Source organism: Benincasa hispida, chromosome 7 (assembly GCF_027475165.1).
Source record: "Benincasa hispida cultivar pf3 chromosome 7, pf3_genome.v1.1, whole genome shotgun sequence".
Taxonomy (NCBI): Eukaryota; Viridiplantae; Streptophyta; class Magnoliopsida; order Cucurbitales; family Cucurbitaceae; genus Benincasa; species Benincasa hispida.
In genome coordinates, this window is record NC_143484.1 from 55,001,276 (window position 1) to 55,013,096 (window position 11,821).

At 32.4% G+C, this 11,821-nt stretch overlaps 1 protein-coding gene across 1 annotated transcript; it reads right to left on the reverse strand.

Annotated features, from left to right (window-relative positions):
* Window positions 1–5,259: 5,259 nt before the first annotated feature.
* On the reverse strand, window positions 5,260–8,234 carry UTR3 (UDP-galactose transporter 3). The gene is made up of 7 exons (XM_039035364.2): window positions 7,982–8,234; window positions 7,318–7,415; window positions 7,056–7,186; window positions 6,743–6,773; window positions 6,459–6,562; window positions 6,242–6,363; window positions 5,260–5,974 (listed from the first exon to the last, which is right to left on the reverse strand). Exons 1-7 carry the CDS (start codon window positions 8,083–8,085, stop codon window positions 5,566–5,568), a joined length of 999 nt encoding a protein of 332 aa, XP_038891292.1. The 5' UTR covers window positions 8,086–8,234; the 3' UTR covers window positions 5,260–5,565.
* Between the last annotated feature and the right edge of the window lie 3,587 nt (window positions 8,235–11,821).

The window sequence follows — 11,821 nt, forward strand, 5'->3', positions numbered from 1 at the left end:
CCGTTCATGGTACTGCGGAGGAGTTCATGGCCGAGGAGATTGTTGAGGACGAGTGCGAAGAGTTCGTGCTGTGTTGCGATCGTGTAGATCAAGCGTTCGAGGTTGTTGTTGTTCGAGCGGTCGTGTGCAAAGGAACGTGGAGACGCATCTGCCATTGTTCGTAGAGTTCTTCCTTGTTCATTTGTTGTTCATGCTGTAACTTCTGCATTTGAATTGTATAACCGTTTGTTTGAAGTCGACTGTAAATGCATTATTTATTCTTGATTATAATTTGGAATTATCGTTCTTCCGCTACTCATGGAAATCTCGAGTCCAATTTTCTTCATAGCCAACATAAAGATATAGCCTGAAATGGATCGCAAAGTGTCTTTGTATCCAGCATAATTAGAATCAGAATACCCAATGATCTCCAAAACTTCTAATCTCCGATAAGTGAGCACATAATCTTTTGTTCTCTATAAATACCTCATAACCTGTTTGGCTACTTTCTAATGATCCAGCCCCGGGTTACTCAAATATCTGCCTAACACTCTAACTATGGACACCTAACATTAGACTTCCAATAGTCAATATATAGGGAACCTTTTGCATCTCCTTAGTCTCGAGTGTGGTTTTGGGGCATTGACCTAAATGAAATTTATCACCTTTAACGATTGGGGTATCTCCTGGTGCACAATCTTTCATGCCAAATCTACTCAAAATCTTTTCAATGTAGTTCTTTTGTGACAATCTCAAAATACCTTGAAAAGGATCTCACAATATTTCAATTCCTAATACAAAAGAAGCATCACCAAGATCCTTCATCTCATTTTTTTTTTTTTTTTTTTGAGAAATCTCTTAGTGTCATGCAATAAACCTACATCATTATTTGCTATGAGAATATCATTGACAAATAACACCAGAAAGATTGATTTACTCCCACTAAACTTATGATATATACAATCTTCCACTATATTCACCTCAAAGCCAAAGAAGGTTATCACTTTATGGAATTTGTGATACCATTGACGAGAGGTTTGCTTGAGACCGTAGATGGATCAATTTGCGCACCATAGACTTTGAATTACCAGACACAAAGTTTTCTTGTTGCACTATATAAATTGTCTCATTAATATTCCTGTTGAGAAATACAGTTTTTAATCTATTTGGTGTAGCTCTAAATCAAAATGAGCTACTAGTACCATGATTACTTTAAAAGAGTCTTTCGATGAAACCGGAGAGAAAGTATGTTTATAATCAATGTCTTCCTTTTAAGTAAAATCCTTTGCAACAAGACGAGCTTTATATCTTTCGATATTGCCATGTGAATCCCTTTTGGTTTTAAATATCCATTTACAACCTATGGGGTTCACTCCTGATATGGCAATTCAACAAATTCCTAAACGTCATTGTCTTTCATGAATTTTATTTCCTCATCATAGCATTTATCCACTTTTGAGAGTTAAAACTTTGTAAAGCTTGTTGGAAGTTGAGTGGATTATCTTCCATACGCCCACATCATCCTGATATTCTTGAAGAAACACAATATAATCATCTAGAATTGCACTTCTTCTCTCTCTAGTAGATCTCCTTAGTGGCACTTCTTGAGATTTTTTAGTTTGAACTTTAGGTTCAACAACGGGGACTTCAATGTTGTCTTGTTCTATAATTGGTTCAGTAGTGAAGTCAAGAATTGGAACCTGAACATCATTTATAACCATATGAGGAAAAGAAACTAATTCCTCTTTAAAGACGACTTTCCTTATGTTATCTTCCCCCCAAACTCAACATTCCCAAGGAATCTAACATTTTTCGTCTCAAATAATGATCTAGAAGTGGGATCATAAAACTTGAAACCCTGGGAGCATTCAGAATACCCAACAAAATAACAGCTAATAGTTCTTGAGTCCAATTTTCTTCCATTAGGCCTGTAAAGCTTAGCCTCAACTAGACAACCCCAGATGTGAAGATGTCTAATACTAGGCTTCTTTCCTGTCCACATGCTGCAGTCCTTAGTACCTCACCCCAGAGAGATTCTGGTATAGAAGAATGACCAATCATACTTTTCATCATATCCTTGAGTGTTCATTTTCACCTTTCCGCTACATCATTCATGTTAGGTTTGTCATTGTGGCACAATTCTACATTCCTTTAGGTATTTGGCAAAGGGCCCTGGACGTTGTTCACCTGATTCATCATATCTACCGTAGTATTCACCACCATGATCAGATTTGATAGCCTTAATTTTCTTTCCAAGTTGAAGTTCAACTTCAGTTTTGAAAGACTTGAAAACGTTCGAAGATTGAGACTTCTCATGAATTAAATATAGGTACCCATATCTTGAATAGTCGTCTATGAACGTAATAAAATATTGTTGTCCATTCCAAAAAGTCGTAGGGATGGACCACAAATGTCTGTATGTATTAGTTCTAAGACATCTGAGCATCTGTTGGCAGTTAATTTTCTTATGTTTGTCTGTTTTCCCTTAATACATTCCACACAAACGTTGAAGTTACCTAAATAAAGGAAATCAAGAATTTCGTCTAATACAAGTCTCTGAATTCTCTGTTTAGAGATGTAACCTAAACACTTGTGTCATAACATAGCGGAATTCTCATTTAATTTACGCTTTGTACCACATGAATTAAATAACAAGATCTTGTTAAATGAAGCAAAAGAATCAAGCATATATAGATTATCAATTAAAGAACCAGTACCAATAAGCTCGGAATCTTGAAAAGGACTAACTTTATTATTTACAAAAAAACAAGAAAAACCAAATTTTTCCAAATTGAAAATAAAAACTAAATTTCGTCTAAATGATGGTACAACAAAAGTCTCATTCAGATCCAAATAACAACAATTTTTTAAAAGAAATCTAAAATTCCCAATAGCTTCAATTGGAACTGCTTTGCCATTGTCTGCCTAGATAAATCTTTGAGCATCACTTGGTATTCGACTCCACAGGAAACCCTGCATCGATATACTTATGTGAATAGTAGCATCAGAATCTACTCACCAAGTATCTGTAGGTACAGAAGCTAAATTAACTTCAGAACAACCAAAGTAAGAAGTTTAGCTTGTTTCTTCTCTTATTCTGCTAAGATATCCCATTTGCAGCACCCGTAGATTTTCTTTTCTTCTTATCACGAGAGTCAGTTCCCAAATGAGTTTCTGTCTTTTCTCTCTTAATCCAATCTTCCTCTTGCACACATTGTGAGATAAGCTCATTAATATTTCATTTATCCTTCTGAGTATTATAACTTATCACGAGAGTCAGTTTCCAAATGAGCACTTTCTGTCCTTTCTCTCTTAATCCAATCTTCTTCTTGCACACATTGTGAGATAAGCTCATTAATACTCCATTTATCCTTCTGAGTATTATAACTTATCTTAAACGGAGTGAATTGTACAGGAAGAGAGATAAATACCAGATATACGAGTAAATTTTCATTCAACTCAATATCAAATACCTTTAATTTACCTATGATATTGGACATTTCTATAATGTAATCCCTTATATTTCCATTGCGCTTATACCTCATAGAAGTTAAAAAAGTCGAAAGACTACTTGCTTCCCCTTTTTCATTTTTAGCAAAATATTACTCAATTTGAGCAAGGAACTTATTAGCATCTTCACTTTTCGTACACATGCGATTGGACCATTCCCACTTCTCTATATTAACCGTATTTGGTTGTTTCTTAGTAGAAGTAGGTTTATCGATCCTTAATACAAAGTCCAAATCCATACACCTGAGAAGTATCTCTAGGATTTCCTTCTAAATCTTGAAGTTCGATCCATTCAATTTAGGGATTGAACTCAGATTTTAACAAAGTACTGACAATAAACTCGGTAAAAAAATAGTCTTTCTTTGGATCAACTATTTTTCACATGAGCAATCCTTATAATTGTCACATACTCATTACAACATGCATATCCACAATTTGGCCAAATAATTATAATTGTCACATACTCATTACCACATGCATATCCACAATTTGGCCAAATAATTATCTTCCTTTGGTCGATAATTATCGGTATAAATTCCTGAATATACACATCTTATGTTTTAGAATTAAACTAATCTAGATAACAGAGATACTTTCGTAACATATTATTTTGATCAATTTAATCCAAAATATAAGACACAATAATATAGTAATATTATAGTACAAAAAATCATGGGAAAGAACACCAAATAGTCTTTACCAAAATTTACCAATAATTGCATACAATTCAACTAAAGTAACATAAACATGTGAGTATCCCTAAAAATTATCAATTATATTCAAGTTGAAACCACAATATGATCAAATTTAACTTAAATCCATAAATGATTAGTCAAATTTAAACCTAAATTTACAAATGATTAATCAAATTTAAACTTAAATTCACAAAATCATCCATTAAAATTTAGATTTTAAATTCACTCCATTATCCAAATAAAAAATCTAGATTTTAAAAAACACTAAATTATCAATCTAATTTAAATTTAATTTACAATCAAATTAAAAACCAGATTCACAAAATTCTCAATCGAAATTGAGATTAAAATTCACAAAAAAAATTAACAACCCAAAAATCAAGAAACATAGTCCTATCAAAAACAAGAATCGTCGGTAAAACTTCAATCAAGAAACGCCGACAAGCCTTCAATTGGCAATTAACCAAAAAATATGGCCGATGTGTCCTTTGATTGATCGATTTCCATCACCGGCAGTGCCTTCGACGACAAGCAGCGCCTACTCCACGAATAACACATCGAGCGCCAACGGGTTCCGTTGATACCAATCGACCAACTGGTTTTTCATGGCGTGAGTTTTTTTCATGTCGCGATGCAATTTTTTAAAAAAGAAATCTTTAAATAATCTTTAATTCTTTAACCAAAATCAAAATTGAATCAAGATCTTAATGAAAAACAAACCTAAGCCAACAATTCAACATAAAATTCATGCTCTGATATCAAGTCGTTAACACAAAGACTTTAAATCTTTATTAAAAAGATAATAATCCTAGAATGTCATTCCATTAACGAATTGATGATAGCTCTAAAGTGGCTATTATCTTTGTTTTAGTGAGACCTCTCTAGACAGGATTCAAGAAAGACTGAGACCATAACTCAACTAAAGATTCTCATTAAATCCTAATTACCTAAGAATGAATTTCTACCCATTAAATCCACACAATTAAAAATCTAGGCTTAAATTTAATTAATTAAATCATATAATAAGACTCAATCTAATAACTCAATATGATAAATTATTAAATCACATTCATAATTCATACTTTAATTAAACATATTATTATTTAAATATAACTAATAATAAAACTCCTAGATATCATTAGTATGAGTATGTATATATCCTCATCAGCATCAGCTAGCTGTTTTCTTTTGAGTTCCCCAAAAAAGAACTCACTCTCCGAAAAGCCTGACTAAAATAAAAGAAAAGAAAAGGCAGAGTCAAAACTTTGTTCATATATCTTCTAAAGCGCTCTATAAATCTACATGATCCATGAATATTCCAGATACCCCTCTAATTTAAGGACCATTGAACCTTTGGTTACAATGTGTATTTCCTTCCTAGTTAGGTGGTCTTTCTCTTTCTCTGCAACTTTTGCAGCTTCCTCCACTTGAGGTAGATTTGATATGATAACCCCGAGAAGACCATTACAACGCAGCCCCACTGCTTGGATGACAGAGGATTTCCACTCAGCACAGAGGAAACCACAATGCTCACAAACTTGCGAGTTGTGGTAATGGTGGTATTAGCGAGGGAACCGAATCTGCTAATTGTAAGGAATATAAAATTTTGGCCTACTGCTCCACAGAGACAATACAGAAGAATGTCCCACGCTGCTTCAGGATGCTGCCTGCAGAATTCTATGGCATGATATCCTGTACCATTGGGCCACCCAAACATATAAATCATATTATATATAGTACCCCAGAGATTCATTCCCAACATTATGTCCCATGCACTTGTTTTTGGGTACCTGCAGAATTGATCATCATGAATAAATCACTTGCAATCAATAATCGCAACTTAATATCAAATACTATCACAACATATATATCATCATGATGTAATAATTTACGTATTTAACATGATAAATTCATATAAATCGAACATGTACAAGAGCCAACATGAGCATAGTTCAACTGACATAAATCTGGTATGTTGCCTTTAGGTCAAAGGTTCGATTTCCTGACTCACATAGGTTTGATTTTAACCCAAGAAAATTATAAAATATGAGTCTCACCTTACTGAAATGGAATCCTGAGTGGCATTTGTGAATCCATCAAATGCAAGGTTCAGGAAGCAAAGTCCATATCCAAGGGGAGCATTAGGATGTGCCAACTTGCTGATAGTCTTTGAGCTAGTCTGGAATTAAACACAAACATATATAAAAGAAAATTCTAATCACTATTCTCTAACACGTAAAGATAAAAAATGAGAAGTTTTGTGAAGGAAAAAACCTTTAAGAGTGCAAATGTAGATACTCCACCAGCAACCAGAAAAGAACAAACATATTCTGGAAATGTGTACTTTATACCATAAACTAGCGTACCCATCAGCATCACTGCATAAACGAAATACACATTCAGATTATGGGATATATACGTAGATCATCAATTCCTAGTATTGTATACTTCCAATCTATTTCCTTGATTTTTCATTTACCATGGAACAAATAGTATACGATCCTCAAGTTTAAGTGGAGTAAAACATATTATTATGAGGATCTTGTTTATTGACTGACCTGGAATCATTTTTGATGACTTTGCCAGGACCTGCAGAAGTTGACAACATAGTTCGTAAGCTAGTATCAAATATTCAATCGTTGGTTCTATTTTTTATTCCTCTACGTAATCATCTAGACATTTCAGTTGGCCCTCATTATTTATTTAGTAGTCATACTCATCCTTAGCAGAAAGTATCGTCTATATATCCTTCCTCGCAGTGGTTCATAGTCAGTCAAGTAAATCATGATTGATTGAATTTTAGAAAATTATAGAACCAGAACAGAAATAAAAAGGCTAAACAATTAAATAAGGGGATAATTTGACACATGCCTGCGCAGGATAACTTATATATTTTAAAGCTTCAATTCCCATAGCTGGTCCAATCGTGTTCGTAATACCAGCACTCCAGTATGCCCCCCAAGGTGCACCACCAGTGCTACGACTGGACCAGAGCTTTATCACTGTTTATGATGCACAACCAGCTTAATTCTTTGACCACAGCTCAAAATCCTTTTTCTTTTTTACACGGTATGATAATGGAAGGTAAACAACCGAATAGATTTGGTAAAAGATTGAGCTAAGAGAAACTCACTTATGTATGACCATATTAAACAGACAACATTTTGTGCTAGGTTAAGGAACGAAAGGTGTTCAAATCTCTTCCCGTCGGAACCAAAGCACTTCGTGGACCTAAAAAGAAACGAAAAATAACTTTAATCATCCAAATGGACTTGAATCCGTTGGTGAGCAAAGCAATAACGAGGAACGACTCCTAGTCCTCAAATCACATTGTACAATATATATATATATATATATATATATATATATATATATATATATATATATATATATAAACCCATATCTTAGATGCTCAATCCTAACATTTTCTGAAAAAAACGTGATCGATGCCAAATGATAGGCATTAACCCACACTACTGTTAATCCCCCCAAATTGCAGAAATCTTAAAGGCAAGGATATAATGGCGAACGAATTCACATAAAGAATAAATGGCAACATCTAATTCCCTGGAATAGTTCTCCAAATTGCCCTAGATGAAGGGCATTCGGTGTTCGCAAGTAAATTAAACAGAATCAAGATGTTTGTTAATAAAAATACAAAAGAGAAAGCCTAAAATGAAAATTTGAAATCAAATTTAATGCTGTATCAGTGTCCTCAGGAAGAAATCAACAACAGACATTCGCTCAAAAGAAACTAATAATAATAAATAAATCACAACGAACGAAAAAGAACTTACAGAGTCTCCTGCAGAACGCCTTGGTAAATATAAGCGGACCAAATCCCGGCGACGCAAAAGGCGAGCACGAGCACGCGGCGGAATCCGCTGCCATGAGCTTCCATTCTCAGCCCTTGATGTCGCCGGAGACACTAGATCCAGCAAAAAGAAATCGAAATTGCAGAAAAATGAAAGCGAAAAAATGAATTTAGGGTGGAAAAGAAAGAATGGGCGAAGAACCGAATTGGAGAAGAAATTAACTGCCAGAGTGCCCTTTCACGAAGGATATAGAAGTTTGTAAACGACTGATATTGGAAGGTACTCCACGTGGAGGATTTCTATTGGAAGGTACTCCACGTGGAGGATTTCTATTGGAAGGATGACTCACTGTCACGCCTCTGATTGGCTGAATCGACGCAGATCTTTTAAACGGAACGGAAGGCCAAAGTAAAAGACAACGGCAAAAGCTCAGACTTGGCGCCGTTAGCTGCGTGGGCTTCCAAATTCCGATGGCGCGTAATGTGCTACACATTACGGAAGAAGACCACGACCACTGCCACGTATCTATTACGATAAGACGTTTAAACTTTTATTTAAGTTGACGACATGTCGTTTACGCCCAAAAGGCCAAAACGTTGCGTTTCACCGTGCTTTTGGGCTTCAGGTCAGGTCGCTAATGGGCCTTTCTCTTTCATTCCTTCTTTTTTCAAAAAAAAAAATATATATTTTAGGTCTAATTCAAATAGCGTTTTTGAAAAATAGCTAAGTGATGTTTGTTTTGTAAAAATAGTTAATTAAAAAAATGATCCATAATCATTTTTTTTTCTGAAAAAAAAAAAGATATAGTCCAAAATTAATATACACAATCTAAACTAAATTTTTGTTCCTTATACACTATCCCTTGAATCCCTAAATTCAATCACACCAAAACTTGAAAGAAGGGTAATAATGGCAAAAGGAAAATGTGCACGGTTCCCATCATATAACTAGGTACTTACATATCCAAAGTAAAACTCTTTTAGTTATATCTCGAAAGCATTCTTGGAATTTAGCTACCTACACCAAATCTCAAAAGAGTGTATCATTAATACTCTTACCTTTTAATGACAATAAATTATCATTGTCATTCATTGACGCGAAATGTATTATTTATGTATTGTAATGGATATTTATATTAGTGAAAAAATGTCTCAATAAAGCATATATAGTAACATTTTTGTATTGCCATAAAAAAAAATGATAGTCATTTTTTATTGTAAAAAATATATGGTTCATGACAATGTTTTATGTTAACAAATTTAATATGCATATGCATTTTTATCACCATAGAAGTGCATTAACGACGTTTTTACATTTCAGTTAAATACATCTCATGACAATTGATTTTTTCATATAAATGCATACAATGTTTTAGGTTAACAAATTTCATATGCAGATTCATATACAATTAATGATAAAGTTGATATTGTTTTTGCAAAGAAACTAATTACAAAGGTTTTATACGAAGCCAAGCACAATCTACAAATAAGTCAAAAGTAAGGTACATTGTCCACATTGGGGTCTCGCGTGCAAGGATTTTCGAAGAGCTCATATGGAGGAGCAACACTCCATCCAAATTCTCGTTGTCTTGTTCATTGAGTATAACCATCAAGTTCGCCATATCTCATTTCATTTTTTGGGATAAGTTAAAACAAAAAAAAAATACTCTTTATTATTGTCTTGATTAGAAAAAATTTCCAGTACTATAACAGTATAAAAATTTTTCATATTTCACTTATTGTTCGTTATATTAAGCGTGTTTTTCTAAAAATAAGATAGATTTATTAATATTTATGAAGATAAATTTATAGGATAAATAAAGAGAATATATTAATTTAATAGTACTAAAAAAATATGGAGGTATGTTTTCGAGGTCTTCATTAAGGGAGACCATTGTATATCATTGGATTTATCACCCCTCTCCCATCAAAAGCTTCTGAACAGTCAATGTCATCTTGATTGGGATGAATTCGAGTCTATAAAGCAAGTTTAGCTGTAGTGTGTAATTTCAAATTCATCGTCATTGATCGAATTTATTGCTCCAAATTAGTTATGTTGTTCATTAAACTTAAATAAAATCTACTCTTAATTCCACAAATGGCCCGACACTCGAGAGTTTAGTTATAGGGGTAGGCTCGCTCCCTAAAGTAAAGCATGGATAAGACTTACAAGAGAAATATCAAATTTTAAAGTTTCGAAATAGTAAAAAAAGAATTAAATTATAAAAATAGTAAAATAAATTTATATAATAGAAAATACTAATTAGTTTTTGACAAAATTATTCTAAACCAACAAAGTTAAGTACAAAGGAGAAGACAAAGATACATTGTTTCAAAACAACTCAAATATCACAAATACACTCTATCTAAATATTCTATAACCACAAATACACAATATCTAAACATTCTAGAAGCATGTATGTAAGGGAAGATGACGACCAAGCATCATTAGAAACTTATTGAAGTCCACAATGATGAATTTCCTTTAAGGTGAAGAAAGAGCAAAGTTGATTGTATTAGTGAAGTTGTTTCCAAGTGAATATTTGAAAGAACTGCAACTTCAGGACGATGTGACTATTGAAAATATGATTGTGTTTGATACCAAATCAGTTGTAGGGAGTTTCATCGTCTTCATTCCATGTGACCATTTTGCTCTTATAATATTGAAAACCAACTTTAAACAATATCAATCTTAGAACGACATTGTTAAAAACGATGTTCAAAGTAGAAACAAAAGTAGGAAATGTGTGTACAAGCGAAAAAGTCGGTGATCTAGCGAGGGTGGTCGTCAAAAGCTAGCTGATGGAATTCAAGAAAAGGTTGTTGAACCAACAATCACAAACATGAGATTCATAAGGAGAAAAAGAGATTTTATGGGCGACTAATTAAAAAAGATGAAAAATATGATATTTAGGGTTTTTTTAGTCTTATTTTAATAATAATAATGATAATGATGATAATAATATTAATAATATTAATAATATTATAAATTGAACAAATATATATATATATATAACCTACACCTGTTTCAAATATTTAAAGTTTGTTTTTCATTTATATGTTTCTTTTTAAGTATAACAAACTATTTTTACGTGTTTCTATATGAAAAATTGAAAATATCGAAAATATGGAAGAAAAAAAATCAAATTAATTTGTAAAAAATAATGAAAAAAAATATTTAGATATAATAAAACTTGTAACAAACATTTAAACATATTGAAAGTTAGTTAGATAAAATCAAATTTGATAATAAATAATAAATTCAAATATAAATTAGAGAGAAAATCAGAAAATTTTTGTTTATTGTGATTAATTCGATAAGTAGTTAGATAAAATCTAATTTTGATAATAAAATATAAATTCCAATATAATTCGAGGAGAAAAATTAGGAAGAGAGCTCGTTTATTAACAATTATACTGTATTCATAATTCTATTTTCATTTAAGCTTCGACAATCACATTGTATTTAGAATTCCATCAACCACAAAACCTACAAAAGGAGCTTAATTCATTGTAGAGGCATAACAAAAACAGCAAAATTGTAAAAGTGAATACTTATTTGTTTGTCAAAAAGATAAATTAATGATATAATAATATAATAAGATGATAATGAATAAATGGTGATAAAAAAAATACAAAAAAAAGATAAAATTTAAATGAAATATACGTTTGTTAGATGATAATATGTATAAAATATTAAGTAAAATTCTAATCAGGATAAAAAAATAATTTGAATTTAAAATAATAAAAAACCAATAAAAAGGTGATCATTGGATTGCCGTTAAGAACATCTTAAAGTATCTTAGAAGAACTATGGACTACA